This window comes from Carassius carassius, chromosome 12 (assembly GCF_963082965.1).
Source record: "Carassius carassius chromosome 12, fCarCar2.1, whole genome shotgun sequence".
In the NCBI taxonomy this organism is placed as follows: domain Eukaryota; kingdom Metazoa; phylum Chordata; class Actinopteri; order Cypriniformes; family Cyprinidae; genus Carassius; species Carassius carassius.
Genome location: NC_081766.1, coordinates 30,960,475 through 30,982,497, shown reverse-complemented (window position 1 = coordinate 30,982,497; position 22,023 = coordinate 30,960,475). Strand labels below are relative to the sequence as shown.

Below are 22,023 nucleotides of genomic sequence, written 5' to 3'. Positions count from 1 at the left end.
CTGGTTGATAGAAACAGTCAGCGTTCTGAGATGTGCGCTTAAGACGGATGATCTAGCCTAAAAAAATAAGCTTTTTTAACGCTATTTGTGCAAAAGAAACAACAAACCCAGTACATCTTCCCTACATATATAAGACGGATGTTGTCAAATTTCATTGGTGATTTTAAATAGGACATTTAATCAGTTTTGGAGAATAGAGATAGGAGCTTCACTTGCATGACTGAAATAGTTGCGCGAGAGGTGTTTCAAAGATGGCCACCAAGAGAAATGGCTTGCCTTAAAGGATTAGTCCAGAATGAAAATGAAAGATTTCTGATAATTTACCTAGCCCCATGTCATTCAAGATGTCTTTCTGTCTTAAGTTGCAAATAAATTAGGGTTTTTGAGGAAAACATTCCAGGATATTTCTCCATATAATGGACTTCAATGAGGACCAATGCGCTGAAGGTCTGAACTGCAGTGTCATTGCAGCTTATATAATGAAACAATTGGTCAGTTTCTTAAAAATATAAATAAAATATAATACTTTTTAACAACAAATGCACATCTTGTACTAGCTCTGTGATGTGTGTCTGCAACTAACGCATTACGTAATCACTTTGGAAAGGTCACGCACGGTTAGCTTTTCATCTGTGTACTCCAGTTCAAAAAGGTAGGGTAGGGCGAAAAACTCATCCAACTTCAAAATTTTCCAACATCGTTGTTTTACCTTTTTTGTTAAGGACACGTTCTCTTTGTAAACACTGGGTCAGTGACCTTTCCAACATGGCTATATAATGCATGAACTCAAGCTAGTGCAAGACGAACTCTGTCACAATACTGTTTCTCAATGGATCTGCTTTTTATGAGCCCGAAGATTCGAATACAATATTTTTGCAAAATGCCCATCCCTAATAATAAGTGATGAAGAGCTGAAACATTATGAAAAATTACCTTATAAATTGGGTATATCAAAATCAGAACCAGAAGTATATTATAGGATGGCGTCAGTCAAGATGCCACCAAGGTTTACCATTTTTTTTGTCATTCATGTAATTCACAAAGTGTTTTCAGCATATTGGGCATAGTGAATGTATGCATATTTTAAAATAAAACATTATTTGCAGATAGTTCAAATGCATTTCTTTTCAATAATTATAGTTTATTTTTCTTCTATCTCCCTAAATCTCTTTAAATACTGTAATTATTTATTTACCTTAAATTACCAATTACAATGAAGAATGAAGTAAACTCATAATTCTGTCTTGCCCCCTGTGCGGTTGGTAAGATTTTGAAAAGTCTCACCAAGGCTGCATTTATTTGATAAAAAATATAAACTCACTGGCAGTGGACGGATTCACAAACCAAAACAGAGACCGACATTTCGACCCCGGAACACACATTTTCAAAGGAGAATAACTAACAGTAGCATTGTTTTCCAGATAAACAAGTATGCTAGCTTAGCATGTTTCTTAAATGTCTGCAAACATATTAGGGTATTTTTATGCTTTAGTAGAGTCAAAAACGTACATACAGTACCTTTAATTAAAAAACTAACAAACTAACAAACAAAAAACACTTGTTCCTACCTATATCATTTACCATCCTATTGGTTTTCCAGGTTACTTATCAGCTGAAAATTCTCACTACAGCGCTGTTCTCCGTGTTTATGTTGGGCAAAAGTCTCGCCTTTTACCAGTGGCTCTCACTAGTCATTCTGATGACTGGAATTGCACTTGTCCAGGTGAGTAGCCTTGTGATTTGTTTATTATGTCAGCTTTCTTTCAAATCTACGGTTATAGAACAAGCAGTTTGCTTTTTTGACTGATAAAACTGAGCGTTACTTCGTTATTTGCTTTCATTTACAAGGAAAGTAGACTGAACTAGGACTGAAAGTTTGCTGTTAGCTTCTTGCTAATGTAACCATGCTATATTCTATCAAGCATTAAAATAAATAGCACACACAAATATCAGCTAACACAATCTTAGATTTTCCCCCCTCAGAACTCACTGTAGAATTTGTCCAAATTATTATTTTTTAAATCTATTTTAATGGGACTATTAAAGGGATAGTTCACCCAAAAATGAAAATTGTATGTTTATCTGCTTACCTCCAGGGCATCCAAGATGTAGGTGACTTTGTTTCAAATTTGAATATTTTGTACTCATTCAAACTGAGATTTTTAAGTCGAACTGTTGCAGTCATATATACACAAAAACATAGACAAACAAAACCAAATTAAACCCTGACGATATATTGATCAGTAAAGACACAAAACGATCGGTCTGTGCAAGAAACTAAACAGTTTTCATATCGTTTTTTACCTCTGATGCACTGCAATGCCTGAACTGTCTGAACTGTATGAGCGCCTCCTCAAAACCGAGCGGCAACCTCCCGCTGTCTCTTACATACGGAAGTGACTAAAACTGTAATTCATCGCCTGGCTGCTTGAGGCTGGCTGCAAAAGGGAGTCAATCACATAGACTCCCCATGTTAAAATGCCCAACTTTACAGCAGAAAAAAACGTTTACAGGTGAAAAAAATGATTTAGGTCTTTATAGCTAATTTTACCCTTCATGACAACTGTGAGGGGGGTGAATTTTTTTTATATCTCATCTGTTTAAATTATATTAAGCCTTAAAGTTCTGCATAATTAAGGGCGTGGCCACAAGAGTGACAGGTGGGTTGCCGCTGCTGTCACCACCGTCGAGCTAGGTGGGCGTGGTTTCAGCAACCAGCTCCCGCCTTTTTGGCTATTTTTGATTACCCCAGAGTGACACGCGGTGATGCGCTGCCAAGATGGCAATGGCCCGCTCCGCCCACTTTTGGTTTCAAAAACTCTCTTCAGAAACCTATGGGTGAGGTCACGGACACTACGTCCATGTTTTTATACAGTCTATGCTCAAAACACAGCCTGTGAGTGAGGCATCTTCTTCTTCCTGCTTTACGGTGGATCGCAGACTTGTAAGTGCATTACTGCCACCTATCTATCAAATTGACCATTGACACTCTATCTACAATCTCAATTGGGAGTCAATAGTTCAGACAGTTCAGGCATTGCAGTGCATCGGAGGTAAAAAAAATACACAAATACTGTTCAGTTTCTTGCATAGACCAATCGTTTTGTGTCTTTACACATCAATGTATCGTCATGAACTGCAGTGTTAAATTGGGTTTTGTTTGTGTATGTTTTTACATTTTATTTTATTGTATTTTTTAGCCTTGATTCCCATCCACATCCATTATAAGACTGACAGACTGAAACGGTTTGTTTTAAAAATCTCAGTTTGTGTTCTACTGAAGAAACAAAGTCACCTACATCTTGGTTGCCCTGGGGGTAAGCAGATAAACATAACATTTTCATCTTTGGGTGAAAGCAGGGCCGATAATGAAGTCATATTGCAAGAAGCTTCCTCGATTGAAAACCATTCTGGTTTGCCACCAACTTCCCCACCACACCAATATGTTTAAATTAGCTGCCCAATAAAAATGTTTAAAATTGGGAAGACCAAATCCTCCTAGTTCCTTAGGTTTATTTAAATGTTTCTTGTTGATCCTAGCTGTCTTGTTAGCCCATATGAACCTGGTTATAATAGATTCTAGTTGTATAAAATAAAAAAGGGGAATAAAGATGGGAAGAGCTTGAAATACATACAATATTTTTTTATAGCACTAATCCTAGCTACCACAGACATGGGAAGTGTCTTCCAAAAGATAATATCATCTTTAAGCTGATCAACTTTCCTTTTCCAATTCAGTTTTAACAATGTTTTAGACTTTTTAGTGATTATAATACCTACATATTTAAAGGAATTATTTGCAATTTTAAAATTAATGCTGTCTAAAAATGCTTAATCTAGATTAGCAGAGATAGGCATCAATTCCCAATTTCTTGTAAATCCAGAAAAGTTAATTTTTTTTTTCAAGAAAATCAAGTAGTGGTGGAATGGAATTTTCAGGGTTAGAAATGTATAAAAGCATATTGTCTGCATACAGATAGAGATGTTGGGGTCTGCCTTCAGTCCCTATAAGTGCTATACTGGGATGTTGCCTAATATATTAGCGGCCAGTGGCTACATTGATATTGCAAATTTAAAAAGGGACAGGGGGAATCCCTGTCGTGTGCCACAGCATAGTTGAAATAGATTTGAGATGTCTTGATTTGTAATAACTGAGGCTACTGGGCGCTCAGTGCTCATGTTTATCCACGAGAGCAGACTCAACTGGGCTAGTCCTTCTTACATTTGCTGCTGACTCTGATGTCTCTGTAGTTGTTAAGCATAAGATATAATTCGTTCCTGGGACAAATTTTTCCAGGTTCGGTGGAAAAGCGGCTTTTGATCCATTTGATAAATTCTGGACCAAATCCAAATTTTGTTAGAGCCGCAATCATTATTTCCATTCTACTGGTCAAAGTCTTGTTGAGCATCTAGTGCAATTAAACGTCTTTATGCTTTTCTTGTTATAAATTATATTAAACAACCATCTCAAATTAAAATATAGCCTATATGTTTGTTGAGCATAAAACCTGGTCTTTATGAACAATTGAATTGTTTTTCAGCCGATTAGTTGGAATTTTACTTCTAATCTTTGACCAGGTATTGAATTACTACTATACTCATTAGATATATTTTTCTATGTGCCACTGCACTTTTAATCAAACAATGAATCATATCTGGAAGATTGTTCCAAATTTTTTATCAAATTGGGCATTGAAACCATCAGGACCCACAGATTTATTATTAGATTCAAGATTCAAAAACTTTATTGTCATATGTACTACAGTACAATGAAATTCTTACTTTGCTTACTCCTCTCGAGAATGACAGGGTATAATGGGAACATATATAACTTACACAGGCAATACAAAGTGTGTAAAAAATATAGAAAATACAGTAAAGTAAGTAAAGATATAAATAATAAAAAAGAAAGAGCTTAAAAAAGAAAGAGATGAAAGGAAGAGAACCTGTAGGTAATATATTACTTTCTTCACTTCCTCCAATGTCATCTCTTCATCTAAACATTGTTTTGCGCTAAGAATGAGCTAGGAATTGGGAGGTCCAAATTAGAAAATAATTCTTCTATTGCCTTTTAATCTGTTTTACTTTTTGATTCATATACTTTTTTTTGTAAATGTCAGCAAAGCAACCATTATTTCATTTCAGAATCTAACCGATTTTATTTTATATATTGCATGTCTTGCCTGAGAGTGCTTCAGTTGTCGTGCAAGTTTTTGGGGCTTGTTAACTATTTCAAACATCAAAATTCATCCTATAGTTTAAGAGGCAGCTTTAAGGTTTCTTGTAAAAAAAAAAAACAACAAAAAAAAAAACAATACCCCAATTATTTTAGAATTATATTTGAAAATATTTGAATATTATATAATTGTGGTCTACTTACAAATTTGTAATCTCTTACTGATAACCAATTACATGTGAACATTGATTGTAGTCAGTAATGTAATTTGGATTACTCATTTTAAGTTATGTATTGACTACTTTTGCATTAGGTTTGGATTTCCTATGACATAATATTTTAAATATTTTATTTGCTTACTTGCCAGTGTAATCATTAATTGACATCAGAGAACTGTGAACATGCAAATGTGTTGTTAAATTATTGAAATATTAACTTATATGGGTTTGACTGACAAAAACGTTTGTGAATCCCTGCGTCACACAAACAAAAATGAATAAACATAAAAACAGCAATGGCATGGACAAAGTCTTCCAGTTTTAAAATATTTTTGTCCGTTATACATTAGAAGTGTTTAGTAACTTTCATAATTATTTGTCTTATACAGGCACGTGCACACATAGACATGAAAGGGGGCTTGAGCACCTGCCCTTTTTATTCCTGGAGAGAAAGTGCTTTTTTTTTTTTTTTTGAAAAATAATATATATTTCTGTTTGCACACAGCTTCCCTGTCAAACAAATATATTTATTGAAATATAGTATCTAAATATCAGGTCAGGAGTTCTGAAGCGCTCCCTCTCCCTCTCCCCCGATTGTTAAACCCGATTGTATTGCTTCCGCTAAAGAAAATAGTCCGCTCCGTCTCTACGGTTAGAATTCTGTGAGTCCATAGCAACGCTCTGTTTTTCATGGCAACGGTCTGTTATACTCCGACCAGCGGTCTGTTGGTTATAACAGACCGCATTCTACATTGGAATTCAACCAAGCCATGTAATAAAATAAGTTAATAAAATAAGCATATATCACCACCAGGTGATATGCTTTAGTTATTTTGTTTATCCTATTTACCTGCATTTCCCTGTCAATTAGATGCAAATGTGGGCATTTTAACTAGTTGACGCCTAATTTGCATACAGAACGTCCCCAGTTATTGACTTACATCAAGAGTCTTTCCCCCTGAAATTTAGAAATCTAAATTGCTGAATTTAGAAGAAATCTACAGATGCAAACAGATGGAGGATACACTCTAAAAATGTAGTAAATCTGAGTTACTGCATCTGGTACATTAATAAATAAAACTGAGTAGAAATAAGTTAACATTAAACTTTAAAAATAACAATATTTATAAATTAACTATTTAAGTAATTTAACTTTTTTTATTTCCTAGAAACCTTTATAAAATAGTATTCCATACCACCACAACTACATACATGACATTGGCTTTTATTGAATTTTTACTCAATTATTTTGGTAAGTTTAATTTTAAAGTGTTATGTATTCTGATAACACCAAAATAATTAAAACGATGTAGTGCCTTGTGCAAAAATAAACAAATTATTAGTAAAACACGCCCCTCTGTTTGATGCAGTTATTTAGGTTATTCTAAATATGAAGAGTTCAGATGAAAAATCCTCTAAGTGACATCTGAACTTTCCTTCAATAATGATCATTTTTATCAAGCTTGTATGTTTATGTTCACTTATTTCACATTACTGGCAATGAAAATTACCTATTAATTGTCATTTAAGTTAAATTACTGAACTTAAATACGAGCTTGAAAAAAAAAGCTCATAAGAAAATTTCAGATGGCACTTAGAGGCTTTTGCATCTGAACTCTTCATATATACTTGAAACTAGTAGCATAGAAAATGTTTTCAAAACATGCAGATTGTGGAATGGTTTCCTTTGCTGCTCTATAAACCTAGTGAATACTAAGGAGACCATGGTTTCTGTGAACTGATTATTTTGTAGACATCTTTTGAAAATGAAACAATTGCGTGAGTTTGAGGAAGATAAAATTAATTAACTTTTTAATTTTTTTTTTTTTTAAAGGAAGTCAGAGTTGCATTATTATATATATATATATATAAACATATACATATAAACATATACAGAATAACAGAAAGTGAAAATAACATGGCATTTTTGGGTTATGAACAACCTGCTGAATACACAATACTGACATGAATTGTTAATGAAAGGTGCAAACTGCCCCTGAATAGAATGAATATCATACCTTCATGCAAATCATTTCCACCAAACACAAAGTACAAATTGTGTGATTTATTGGTACTGTACTTTTATTTCACACGTTGCATGCTCATAGTTTCTTTCGCACTTTAGTGAAATGATAAACATTGTGCACCGTTGCATTTGCATGTGCAACTGAAGATTGCGTGCTTCAAGCACAGTATAACTGACAGGTCAGGATAGTTCGTTTTTCTGAGGTGAGATACTTTCTATTTCACAAGTTATGGAAATTACGATAGAATAATGACACTGAGCAACATCACATCTGACTGCAGATACTGAATCGGGACAGTGCGTTTTTCTCAGACACTCTTTACTTAAACTGTATCTGACAGTCATGCATGTCTTTCAAAATAAATCTTGCATCAGTGTCTGAAAGGAACTGTATTGCACTAATTACTATTACAGTGCCAGCCGTCTCAGAGTATCGATTACTACAGTGGATGTCCAGTGACCATGAGAGAAATGAAGAGCAGTCAGTGAGCAGTCAGTTGTACTAATTCACTCTTTCAGATGTTGAATAGGAATAATAAGGGTACACTGTGTACATATTCACCATCAAAGAAATCACAACAATGCAAAGAAACATCCATATAAAGAGCGTATGCCTGCGTAAAATAATAGACAAAATAAAGGACTTATTTTGACAGATGCAAGTTTTTAAGATACTGACATCAGCTGGTTTCACAATTAGGTAGTGAAACCATTTATTGCAACAGTATGTGTTGGCCTCTACAGTCCATTTAAGACATCCGATGTCAGGATAGCAATATGAAATAATATAATGAACTCAAATAAAACTCACGATTTCCAATGACGCAGATTCAATCGAAACTTCCGCGAGAAGTTTGGGATAATTAAAACAAACCAAAAATTTATTTCTATAATTTATACATTTATTTATTTTAAACTATTTGTAAAAAAAAAGAAAATAAATATTTTTGTACTATTTACTTTTAATTTATTTTATTGTATTTATTTATTTGAATTTTTTTATTATTTACTTAAATTATAATTTTAACTTTAATCTATTTTGTGTTGATTTCATTCCTATAATAATTTGCATCATTGATTTTTATTGATTAAATTGTGTATTGATTAATTGTGTACAAATAGCGTATTTGATTCCTTTTCTGTTATTTATTTATTTTTACATATTTTTTTTTAACACATACAGTTGTGCTCACAATTATTCATAGATCATTGTTACGATCAAAGAAGGCTGTAAAAATTCATTTGTTTTATCAATCCTTCAGATAGTTTATTTAAAAAGTCTCAAATCTATCCTTTCATTGGAGAGTAAGCATTTAAAATGGGAGAGAAATCTCATTATGAAATAAATGTTTTTCTCTAACACACATTGGTCATAATTAATCATACCCTTTTATACAATACTTTTTGCAACCTCCTTTTGCCAAAGAACAGCTGGGAGTCTTCACCTAAAATGCCTGAAGAGTTTAGAGATCATCTGACTGGAGATCAGAGACCATTCCTTCATCCAGAATCTCTCCAGACCCTTCAGATTTCCAGCTGCATGTTGATGCTTCTCTTCAGTTCACCACACTCATTTTCTACAGGGTTCAGCTCAGGGAACTGGGTTGGCCAGGGCAGGAGCTTGGTTTTGTTCTCAATGACTCATTTTTGTTTTGATGTTGATGATTGTTTGTGGATCATTGTACTGTTGGAAGATCCAACCACGGCCCATTATAGGATTTGCTGCATGGACAGTCAGTTTTTTGTTTTTTATCCATTGAAGTGACATTCAGCCAAGTATGGTGACCCATACTCAGAATTTTTGCTCTGCATTTAACCCATCCGAAGTGCACACACACAAAGCAGTGAACACACACACACACACTGTGAGCACACACCCGGAGCAGTGGGCAGCCATTTATGCTGCGGCGCCCGGGGAGCAGTTGGGGGTTCAATGCCTTGCTCAAGGGCACCTAAGTTGTGGTATTGAGGGTGGAGAGAGGTATTTCATAGAATTCATTATGCCATCTATCAGATCTCGGATCTGTGGCAGAAAAATAGGCTCACAATATTAAAGATCCATGTATACATGGTTTTTTTTTATCCCTGTGTGCAACAAACCAATCTTGAATGTTTGCTGCTAAAAAGCCTTTTTTTTTTTTATTTTGACCATAGAAGCCAGTCCTGTTTGAAGTTCTAGTAGCATCTGGCAAATAAATATGCTGGAGTTTGTTTTTGGATGAGAGCCTTTCTTTTTTATTGGTTTTTTCTTGAAACCCTCCCAAACAACAGTTATTATATTTGATTTTTTTTTTAGGCTTTCTGTCTGTTTTTGCTTTAATTAAAGGTTAGATTTAATTTTAATTTATTTTTTAATAAAAGATCAAGTGGATAGACAATGCAAATGTATTTTTACAGCCTTCTTTGAACATATTTACCAAGGGTATGAATAATTTTGAGCACAACTGTACTTTTTTCCGTTGAGCTTTTAGCACTCTCTTGGGGTGTTTGGAAACTCCTGTATGCAGTAAATAAGACTCCTCCTTTGTTTCTGTTTGACCTGAACCAACAGTGGCCAGCTGAACCTACATCAGTCACTAAGCAGGAGGACCTGACCGCCGGCTCTCAGTTGATGGGTCTGCTGGCTGTGCTTGTGGCCTGCTTCTCCAGCGGATTTGCTGGCGTGTATTTTGAAAAGATCCTCAAAGAGAGCAAGCAGAATGTCTGGGTCCGTAATATTCAGCTAGGTCAGCAGATTTCTTAAAAGAAAATATGTACCTAGAATATGCCCAGCAAACTTTTTTTGTTGTTTAAATGCATTTAATTTTGTTAGCTATTGTTTACAAGTATCTGCTTCAGGTTTCAGAAATGTGTTTCACACTTGTTCCACATCTCTTTTTTAGGTTTATTTGGATTGATTTTTGGACTTGGGGGAGTGTTTGTGTGTGATGGAGAAAGAGTGCATGAGAATGGACTCTTTCAAGGGTACAACGTTCTGACGTGGACTGTGGTGGCTCTTCAGGTACATTATACATATACATACCACATGCGCAGACCTGCATGTCTCATTTGATGGTTATTTGTGTAAAACATGCTCCACATACTTCCTGTAGGCTTTGGGTGGGTTAGTCATTGCAGCTGTCATCACATATGCAGATAACATCCTGAAAGGCTTTGCAACATCCATCTCCATCATTCTATCTACCTTCATCTCCTATTTCTTGTTGGATGATTTTGACCCTACTAGGTAAGGCAGTTGCTCCAAAACTCATACATTGTATTTGGGTCTTTCTCTGAAAACTGTGCCATGTGTGTTCCTTACTACTGGTAAAATTCCCAAGATACCGAATATTTTTATGAATTATTAAATTGTATGCACAGCACAGCATATTAGACTTAAGTGTGTATGTGGATAAACTCACACAAATTATTGTGTGAGCGTTACTGTGTTGAACTGGTTGGGATGGACCACCAAACAGAGCAATCTTTGCCCTCCGAGGCAAATAAATTCATATTTATTCATTGAGCAAATGATTTTATCAAAAGAAGTGCAGAGTATGTTTGTGTAGATCCACACACCAGTGTTTATTTTGTACTGTCTTACAACGTCTTTGTTTGTTAAATGTGTCTCCTGACAAAAATTGTCAATTTACATTGGTGTAATTTTCTGTTTCAATTATGCCAGAACACATTATCATTTCCTTTGAAGAAGCCATCAAACATTCCATTTAAACCAGGTGTGTCAAAGACATGGCGTGGAGCTGCAGAAAAACTAATTAAGCATTTGTGTTCATTCGTTCTGTTGGTTTGATACATTCATAATATTCCATTTATAGCTACAGCAGGGCAAACACACTTTAATTTATTGTGTCGTGTGTTATAGCTTGCAGTGGCAGGACGTTTCCTTTCATTGCACACACAATATGCACTTCTCGTCGAAACTGGATCTGTGGGTGACAACTGTCTCAGAGAAACACAAAGGGTTTTAAAGGGAAATTATTAGCAGTAGAAAAGTAAATTTCACACTTTACTGTTACATTTGCACACCACTTAATAAACCATGTAAGTTTTTGTGTTATACTACAATGATTCCACTACTCTGCATCTTGTATTTTTAACACCATAGGGGTCGTTCACACAGAACACTGCTTTCCCATTTGTTTTTATATGTACTGTAAACATGCTAGATGAACATGTTTTGTGCATTCTAAAATGTTACTTTAAACTAACACCTTTTTTGACCTTCGTCTTCAAACACCACGAAGGGGCTGTTCACACAGAAAGCGTTTTTGCTCTCCGATATGCTACTTTTCCACTGTTTGTATTTAAACATGCAAATGAAACAAAAACGTTAAAAGAGGTTTAACGCTCTGGGCCATTTCACACAAAACACGTTTTTGCTTCTTTTTTTATCTATTTTTTGCAAACATTAGCTTTGTGACGGTGGAATAAATAAAAGTAAACTCAAAGTTTACCCATAGTTAGAACATTTTTAAACGTACAAGAAAAGAACGAGGAGAAAATGATTCCAAGCGTGCAGCACTCACTGTGAAATAGGCTCTCGCCAACACATCACTGCTGCCTTTCTTAAAGGTGCTGTATGTAAGATTTTGACTCTACTTAAGCATAAAAATACCACATTTGCAAATACTTAAGAAACTAAGTAAACATGCTTGTTTATCTGAAAAACAATGCTACAGTCAGTTATTCTCCTTTGAAAAAAGGTGCTTTCCGGGCCGGAATGTTGGTCTTTGTTTTGGTTTGTGAAACCCGCCCACTGTCAGTTTAACCAATTGAATTTCGGTACCCGGGTTGCCAGTTGGTGGAAAACACAGCAAATTTCTTATCATTCATTGTCAAGTGTGCTTGTTCCAGTTTGTGTCATCAATCTGGCAACCTGTGTGTGCGTCAAGTCTGAGGATGAAGGGCCAGGTAAAGAAAAAACCCTCTCCAATATTTTGAATTTGGACTGCAATACCTAGTTCAACCACTTGGTGTCAATCCACATAAAGCACCTTTAAATATGCAATGCCCCTTTTGAAAAAAATGTATACAACAATGCTAGCCTCAAGAAGAAACACATTTGTAGACACACAGATCATGGTTTGCATCTTAATTTTTTTTAAAACATATCCATCTAGCATAGGTTTTAAAAAGCCATGCAATGAAATTCAGAAACTCTTTTGTTTTTAAAGACAAAAACACAAACATGGCCCCCAACCCACAGAAAGCATTTTCAATTGTCAGTGAATTGTCATCGTGTACCCTCAGCCTTTATCAGTATTTCCATATATGTAAATATTTATGATAAATGTATTTGTTAGTATTCAGTAATTTATTCAAGTTTTAGGTTATAAATTTGAAATTCGAAACTTACTGTGACAGGGGTTGAAGTAATCTGAATATTGTTGGGAATGTCTGTACACCCAACGTCTGTAACAGCAATGTCCTGTTTATTTGGCCCTGTGATATGAAAATACGACTTCTTGGCAGTTCAGAAGTAACCTTTTCAAATGTAATGATTTAAAAAGTCCTGACATTTTCTGGCATAAATGGCACTGTTTACTGGGAATGACTCGCTTATTGCACTGTGCAGAAATGTGTAGAAAATGAAGCTATTTTTTCTATTGTAGTGTGTTTTTCCTTGGTGCCATGCTGGTTATTGCTGCTACATTTCTCTACGGGTATGAGAGCACATCTGCGGTCAACCCTAGTAAAGTATAGAAGACTGGACACGAGATGATAAACAACCCAAATCATCAATGTCTGCTAAGATGCTGTACTTCAAAGTGCTTCAGATCTTTTAGGTTAAAGGATTGTTTGTTGCATTCAGCTGAGGACTTTAAGGACTTCATCTGAAAAGTGTTTACAAGGGATCTCTGTGACAGAGCCTTGCAAATTCCATTTGTTACAGTTTTAACATTTATTTTCTGTGCCATACAATGGCATATTGAGAAAGGGATTGTTTTACTTGAATGTGTCCTTTGAGAAGCATCATTTTCTCAAAGCCAATAAAAAGTGTTTCTAAAATGTCTTGCTGTCAAAGTCTGGTAATAAAAACAAGTTGAATCTCAAACGTTTCCTATAGGAGTAATGACTGCATTTTGATCGGTGGAAAAATTGTTGAAAAAATGTTGATGCTAAAGAGATCAGACTTCTGCAAGATGCTCAGTGCACTTTTATTAGTCCTTGAATGAACAGAGTGAACTGTTAGACCTTGTTGCTCTCAGCTGGGGGTTTCAGTGGAAATATATATGTTGCATCACAGTTTGTTTTATGCAAAAACATCTTGCATGCAAGAAGGGAGATGAAAAATCATTTCCCCCCTAACTGGGTCTTTCTTGCCCGTAATGCAATGCTATGAAACTTTTCCACAGTAAACTCAGTCTCTTCCATTGCATAGACTCGCTTTGCAGTGGGAAAGCATGTGGATATGAGAGAAAGTAAATTCACAATTTAAGCAACATTTTTATTCCTCATTCCTGCACACCCTATGCTATGAAATGTTGAAATCTTGAAGTAAAACCCCCTTTTTTTCTGCCGATTATCAGATACTGAGTTCATATGTCTTCATGTATCTTTATTTAGATGATCATTTTAAGGAGGAATATGGCTTTGACAAGAGATACAGAAGATGTAACTTAGCAATGATAAAGGGAGATGAAATGAGGTATTTATCATATTACAGAGAAGGAACCCTATATGATGTATTCTACCTTCGTCTAGATCAGTGCTCCAAGCTTTAGATGTACTGCATGCATCTCAACTTCCAACGTAACTTTCCCTTTGAAAGTGATTTTAGGCGAAGCATCAGGCATGAATAAATGCTCTGTTAGATTTAAGAGTTAGTCATTATTATTTTCTGTTATATGTCCGGACTGGATATCACCTCTTCATTTCCAACCAGTCCAATTCAGTGAATAATAAAACAATACAGTTCACTAAATTAAAAGCATGCAAATAATGAATATCAAGAAATGTATTAGTAAATTTAGCAGGCTCTTATGAAAGCATCAGCCACACACTAAATAGTGTATTCATGTTGGTTTGTCGGTGCCTCCACAGACTTTATATTATAGAGAAAGATGAAACCCATGGTTCAAAATTAATTTTTGATTTCTTTTTAGATAATTTTAAATTATTTTGCTTTGCATGCCAAGACTGCAATTTATTTTATTATGCTATAAAATTTTGCAATAGTTCCATTGTTTGTATTTAAAAAGCTCTGTAGCGAAAACATTATTTTGAAAGATCAAAAACTGTAGCAACAAGGGATTTCACATAGACAAAAGTTCTGACCAGTTTTCATTCAATTTCAGTCAGTAATTGTGTCACCCTCAAAAGCAACCTATTTGACAATTTTGTTTGTAATGTTGGCTAAGTGCTACATTAAGCGCCACTGACCTTAGAAGATATAGTTCAGCCCAAAATGAAAATTCTGTCATAATTTACTCACCTTCATGCTATTCCAAACCTGTATGACTTCGGTTTTTTCTGTAAAACACAAAAGAAGATATTTTGAAGATTTTTCCCCCCTTTTTTTGGTACATAAAATCACTGAGGTGCAATGTTGTTTTTAACCTTCTACCATTCACTGCGTGGGCAAAAATTTAAGCATTTTTCAAAATATCTTCTGTGTCCCAAACAAGAAAAAAGTCATGATGATTTTGGAACGACACAAAGATGGGTAATTAAGCACAGAATTTTCATTTTCATGTTTACTTTTTATCCCTTGAAAGGTAAACCTGACATACATAATGGAAACTCAATTTCATCTGTGTCATAATGACCCAAGGAGTCTCAGTGGGAGAGGACGGAGTGAGACAGCTTGGGAGACGTGGATGTGGAATGGCACAGATGGAGTATGTATGGCATGTGACTAATCTGGTGAATGCCTATGGTGCAGCACCAACTGCTTAAACTCAAACAGACTCATAAACAAACTCCTATCGACTCGCTGTTGCCAGTATGTGTCTGACTGGATGAATGGCCCCACTGCATCCTCAATTTAACCATATACACTCCACCTCAACTGGCACTCTGTGGTCTTTTTCATCTTACAGCAGGTAAAAGATATTTGCTAGCATTAGAAATGAAGTCACAAGTCTCAATTGACTGATATAAGTTTTAAAGAGTTTTGCTGGTTGTCCTACAAAGCAAAAGAGTTCCTGCTGGACCTGCGGTGACCTCTCTTGGTTCTTTTGACGCCACTGAATTCATTTTGTCTTGTATGGAATCAAACATTCAATCTCTTTCTTGCATTATATAACGTGTGTCCTGAAAGTTTAGGGCCTTGTTCCAAAAAAACTAAACAAAAAACGTATAATTGTAAAAATATTATCATTGTTTTCTTAAAGTGAAAGTTCACTCAAAATTGAAAAATATGGAATCATTTACTCAGCCTAATGTTGTTCCAAAACTGTTCGACTTACTTTCTTCCAAGGAACACAAATGAAGATATATTGAAGAATGCATTGAGCTATTTTTGTCCATACTATGATAATGACATTCACCATATTTTATGTAGTCTGTGTATGAATGTATTAATCAATGATTTTATTTGAGAGTGAATAAAGGACTGAATTTTCATTCAAAGTTATCATCTTATTTCAGAGGACTTCAAATATACCATTCGAGTTGCACTGATTGATGTTATGCTACATTTATGTCATATTAAAAAGACCCATTGGCTTTCATTGTATAAAACAAAAATATCGTCTTTTGTGTTCCGCAGAAGAAAATAAAACCTTACGAGTTTGTAACAACATGAGGCGTAGTAAATTTGAATTTTTTTCAGTGAACAATTCCCTAAATTTTGGCGGTTTATTCAAAACGGCACATTTAGTACTAGTTACTCCTGGTCATTTGCGTTTAACGATAGCAAAACTTAATGGTGCACACAGAGAATTCTCTTCTCGACAGTCTAGTTCAGAGGAATTTAGAAACCCAACAAAACTGGGAATCCAGAAGGCAATCCCAATATCCAGTGTCCAAACAGTGCATGCAGTCTTCAGTGTCCCATAGGCACTGTTAAGACAACCCTATTTGGGTGGTATGACCACCAGAGGTTGTCCTCTCCTGGGCCTCCACATCAGCACCTGGGCATCGTTGGCATTGGGCCTGCCCAGCGCGTTAGGCGGGATGGGTTCATTGTTGCTGAGAATATGCGGTTGTTCTTGGTGCGGTCGTCCCATCAGTTTGGCACGAGAACAAAGTGGCATGGAAGGATCCACCTCAATGTCTACGCGCATACGCCAGCGCACCGTCTGAAGAACAATACGCTCTTTGGTGTCTGCGTTTAGCGCCACCAGCCAGGTGATGAAGCTCTGGTCTCGGGTGATGTGCGTGAGCATGGGCGTGTTGCTGTTGCTGATGGGCACCGCCCAAGTCACGCTGGGGTAGAAGTTGTCGTTCATGCTCACCGTTAGCCGGGATGGCTTAGACGTGGGGCCTGAGAGGGTCACTGTTTCGGTGGTATTACCATACCAGGGATAACTGACACCGTCAGAATCACTTATGGCCTTCACCCGTCCTTCTCGAAGCTCGGGTAATTCCCAGCTGGACCTGCCAGAGGAAAGAAGCAGATCGGTAAGGAAGGACAAAAGAGGCAAAGAGAGGCAGTGCCTTAATACATCAAACGAGCAAACAAGGTAAGTGAATAGAGATGGTGAAGGTGGGTGAGAGGACCTGCTCATTTAATTATGGAAAAACAGTGATTAAAAGACATGGGATTGTGAATGACATATTCATGAATGTGTTTTTTTTTCTTAGTTAGCCTTCCCACTCATTTTAATTATCCCCTGCTAAGCTTTCTCATTCAGCTTCTTTCCTACTCTGATGCTCTCCTTGTTGATCTTGTGTTTTAGGGTTACGTTTAGAACTTGAAAAACAGAGTTTCTCTCAATTTTAAGGGGCATGTAAGGAACAGCATTATGACTGCTTGAAATGTTGTTCCAAGACCAAAAGAGATCCAGGATTAAATTCTGCTTGGAAACAACAATAGATAAGGATTGGGCAAAATTCTGAATCGAAGAGTTGGTTACCTTTCAATTCATGTGTAGGTTTAAAATGAACTTGGCACAACTCAACTATTAAAAACTTTAAAACAAGGCCTTATTAAGCCACACTGTAAAAATTACCTGTAAATGTTACAGTAAAATTCTGGCTGAAGGGTTGCCAACCAGCATGTTTTTATTGATTACAGTAAAGAACTATTTTTTTTTCACCATGAACTACTTTAATGTTTATATGCTATATTTAGAGGATGGATGTAATATGCAGTATATATTTTCCTGATTGCTATATATTAATGACTGACAGCTGAATTTAAACCATTAATTAACCGCATAATGTTTTAAATGATATTTAACTGCATAAAATGTTGTAGAACGCATAACTCATGTCACCTATTATTTCACAAAACAAATAATAATTTGACACTTCTTAATTTTGAAAAACAGATCAATATTTATTCAATATATAGCTGTCAATTTGCATGAGTGAATTGTCATAAAACAGTGTGTTTAGAATTATTTTGAATTGGAGTTAAATAACATGGTCATAATAAAATGGTTCTAAAAACCACAAAAATTGATGAATTTTCACCACTTCATGAACAGTCCAACATGGCCAAACAACAAGGCCCAAGTAAGTGCAACAAAAGTTTGGATAATGGTTCAGCTCCAGATGTTGTTCCATCCCAAGGTGCAGACTAGAAATATAAAAAAAATAAGAAAGGACAATATATTATATTACAAAACATAATGAAACAATCAAATAGATGGATGAAAGATACAGTTTAATACATATAGAGAGTAATAAAAAGGATATAATTAAAAGAAAAAGAGATCTTAGTGTATGTGTATGAGTATTTCTTACATTTCAGAAATTCCACTGAAAATCCTTTACTTTGAAAAAAAAAGAGTGGCAACATATGAGTTAATTTCAACCTATTTCTGAACCATTTGCCCTGTCATTTTCAATGGCACTTTTCCTTTCACTTCTTTGTTCCTCTCTCTGGATTAATACCTACAAAGCGCCTAAAGGGTCAGGAAACAGACAATATTTAATTCACATGAGCTTTTGAGGCATGTAATCATGTTTTTGAAATTGGATCACGTTAGAGCGACGTTTCTCAACTCCAGTCCTGTGGACCCACCACCTCCAAGACATTTTTAATGTCCCACTAATTAAAACATCCATTTTAACTCACTAGTGTTAAACAGGGAAATCATTTGGCCTAAAATAGATTGAGAAACATTGTGTTAACTGCCTGAGCATCTATAAAACTTTTCTTCTGATATAACATATCATGTCAAATGCAGGTACCGAATTGGTTATAATTGAACCAATACCTTTGAATGAACTCAAGGTACTGGGTGTCTCCTCCTTGTAATTACTCCAGATTGAATATATAACTTAATGTGCTGCGAACAGAGTGGGAAGGCTGGAGAGGAAGCTGGGCTGGATTAACTCATTTAAAAAAAATGAAAGTTAGCATAGGCCTTACAAACAAACAACAAGCAAATTAGCAAGTTAGCAAAGGTCCTTTCGTTGGTTATGTGAATCGCTTTAACAGCACAGTTCAGATTTTACATGACACACACTACAGCGAGGCTTTAGTGCCATTTTTATTTCGCCACCATGTTAACAGATTACAGCCTGTGCAAATTTGATTTGCACCATATAATATACACAACAAAGTGTGCTCATCAACGTGTAGTTACCGTAAATTTCAAATGTTGTCATTGAAGCATTTAATTCTTAACTGACCAGTGCTGGGGACTGTGTGAAATCCTACCGCGACTTGCGCTGCAGAAACTCCACGCAAGTCTCCTTCATGCCCTGTGGACTGAGGATGCGTGAATCTGGGGTTACCAATACGAACCACAAATCTAGATACACTACTATATTTACATGACAAATAAAAAACTGAAATAATAAGTAACTTACCACAGTTGTGAATCCTTCCTCTTGTCGTTTTTTCTCCTCTGTTGAAGATCACACAATGCCTCTGTAGATCACGTGACCTCAGAATGCATCGCTGTTTACAGCAATATGCTGTATTATTAGAAAAACAGCTGGCTGCTGTAATTTTTACAGCAGTTTGTTACAGTGAAACATTTATAGTTTATCTTTCAATATAAAAATATAGTTTGATTGTATGAATGACACTTCTTTACATTCACATTTGAATTGCAGTTCTGCATCCTGTTTGCTTGGCTGTAGTTAAATGCCGGAATTCAACGAGTTTTGAAAACATTCTACAATCTAAAAATTGCTGGGTTAAATACAACCCTGTGCTGGGTCAAATATGGACAAACCCTGCAACTGGGTAGTTTCGACCCAGCATTTGGCTTAAATGTTTAACTCAGCCTTCTGGGTAGTAACCCAACCGCTGGGTCAAAATGACCCAATTGCAGGGTTTGTCCATATTTTACCCAGCATTTTTTAGAGTATGGCACACAACCCTTCAATAATGAACAGATTCTACAAAGATATAGATGTCAAACTGCACAACCTGACACTCACTTATTTGAACACAGATGACCACAAACCCAACAGAACGACCAATAAAAATGAAAACCTCCAACATTTTGTTTCTGTTTATTATCTATATCATGTTAGACCAAATGCAACTTGAGCTTGTCATTGTTTGTTTGGTTTATTGATTACTCACATGCCAATGTCACCATATGTATTGAAGAACTCCATTTGGGTGCACGCCTGAATCCAGCCCACAGTCCATGTTTCGTTTCTGGGAACCGGGGGCATCACGACCCCGGCCGATGCTCTGAAGTACGGGGTCTTGTATCGCAGGACAATGGGCGAATTCTCCTCAATGATGGTCGGGCATTGGTCAATGGAGGCTGAGACCTCATAGACCACTATGTTCTCCCGTCGGATGCGGGGCTTGCAGGCGATGCTCTGAATGCAACCCATGGTCCTGCTTATTAGGGGTGTCAATGTGGCCAATGACAGAAAAAAGAGCATATATTTAAGCAGTATATTCATTGGCACTTTTTACATCCCTTGAATTGCTGATAGATCCTCATTTTCATTTCCAACTTAATATATTGTAGATAAATCCTCTGGGTGACAGCAATAAAAAGCATGACTGCTAGACAAACATGTTTTGTTGCATACCAGAGCGCCCGTGTGTTGCTCTAGCGCATCTTTGAGACAGACGCAGAAGTGTAACGGGAACACGGTGCTGTTGTGGAGCTGAGAGTGTGTGGATGATCCGTCTCGCCTGCTCCTGAAGCGCTGGAGTGCCGCACTGCCCTTGATGCTCGTCCCCAGCAGATGTGATCCGGCCTCCACCGATACGGACACCCGGTGTGCGCCTGTTTCCCGTCCTCCTTCCAGTTTACGTGCCCGGCTGTAGCTCTGAGCCCTTTGATTCTGGTTTTTCTGCTGGGCTCGGGCATGTCAGTGCTGAAGAGGGAGCCGGTGCTGCATAGAGAGTGTATGGTGGTTATATTTTCTCCAGGTGAACGACCTACCCAACATTTTGTTGATGTGGCTCCTTTTGAAAAGGGGGAAGCGACACACAGACGGATCCAACCAATAATTCAGTGCATCTGATTTACAATGCAAACTTGGCTCGGTTGTGCTTCGTTTAAAAACGCAATTCCTGTCACGGGCATCACTGGATTAATTTTGTGTTCTCCTTTGTGCGTGTCCATCCCTTACATCCATAGTGAAGACACCTATGCAAATCTATGGAGAACACAAAGATATAATAATAATAATAATAAACACAGCGCATGCAATCCCTCTGCAACATTATATACCGCAGTGATTTTTAAATATATTCCTCCAATGAAAAACAGCAGAGCATCTTAACGCAGACATGTGCTTATAAGGTCGCTGTTCAGTTGCAGTGAGGTGCTGATCGGTGTTGCCAGATCGCGCGAGAAAAACAAGGAACCTGGTCCTGTTTACATAAAAAGTGGATCAAGCGATGCTAAATTGTAAATTATATATATATATATATATATATATATATATATATATATATATATATATATATATATATATATATATATATATAGCAAGTTATTAAAGCTAAATAAGTGAAAAATGATATCTGTCGTGCTTATGGATACAGTATAAGGATTATATGCACCTTATAGCCTACTGAGAAAACGGTTCTTTCAAAATATGTATGCTAATAAACGTTTTCAAAGTTTAACTTTTTAAACTTTTTCACATTTCCGGATTTCTCAGCAGCAGAGTACGTCATAGTTGGGTAAACTTCTGTAGCAGTGAGAGACTACCAGACACACACACACACACACACACACACACAAACACACATACATATTGCATTTACATTTGCTTAAATAGCAAAATAAAAACTTCTCGATAGTGTTTTCATGGCTTAAAAAAGGAAGAAGAAAGGATTCGGTCAGTAAAGAGAAAGATGTCAAATTTACCATAACTGCAAAAGACGCTGTAGTATTAGAAACACCATTGCGTTAGCATTAACCTTTTTTTTATTTGATGCAAATGTAATATACAATGTACAATGTAATATAGCCTACAATGTATAGTGTTATATATTTACATATATTTTCAAAACAAAATGAAAATACAATTATGATGCTGATGACCGTTAA

The 22,023-nt window shown here is 36.2% G+C and overlaps 2 protein-coding genes across 4 annotated transcripts in view; one reads left to right on the top strand and one right to left on the bottom strand.

Moving 5' to 3' along the window:
- LOC132155222 (UDP-N-acetylglucosamine transporter-like) overlaps positions 1-13,160 on the top strand; it is a 33,967-nt gene extending 20,807 nt beyond the window's left edge. The window contains exons 5-9 of one of the 2 annotated variants that reach the window (XR_009437229.1): positions 1,601-1,723; positions 9,972-10,146; positions 10,303-10,421; positions 10,556-10,646; positions 13,033-13,160. Coding sequence is in view for 1 of the 2 variants with exons in the window: in XM_059564090.1 (XP_059420073.1) it covers positions 1,601-1,723; positions 9,972-10,146; positions 10,303-10,421; positions 10,513-10,646; positions 13,033-13,123 (642 nt within the window). In the remaining variant the exon portion in view is untranslated. Of the gene's footprint in view, positions 1-1,600; positions 1,724-9,971; positions 10,147-10,302; positions 10,422-10,512; positions 10,647-13,032 lie in introns of both variants that reach the window. The other variant, XM_059564090.1, reaches the window with a different exon arrangement.
- Positions 13,161-13,554: 394 nt separating this feature from the next.
- LOC132155221 (protein FAM78B-like) lies at positions 13,555-21,287 on the bottom strand. Of its 2 annotated transcripts, XM_059564089.1 has the most exons (4): positions 20,079-20,208; positions 19,352-19,459; positions 19,172-19,243; positions 13,555-16,963 (listed from the first exon to the last, which is right to left on the bottom strand). In XM_059564089.1, exon 4 carries the CDS (start codon positions 16,813-16,815, stop codon positions 16,441-16,443), a length of 375 nt encoding a protein of 124 aa, XP_059420072.1. In that variant the 5' UTR covers positions 16,816-16,963; positions 19,172-19,243; positions 19,352-19,459; positions 20,079-20,208; the 3' UTR covers positions 13,555-16,440. The 2 variants fall into 2 exon arrangements, with proteins under 2 accessions (XP_059420072.1, XP_059420071.1); XM_059564088.1 differs by lacking the exons at positions 19,172-19,243; positions 19,352-19,459 and having other exon boundaries at positions 20,079-21,287.
- Positions 21,288-22,023: the final 736 nt, after the last annotated feature.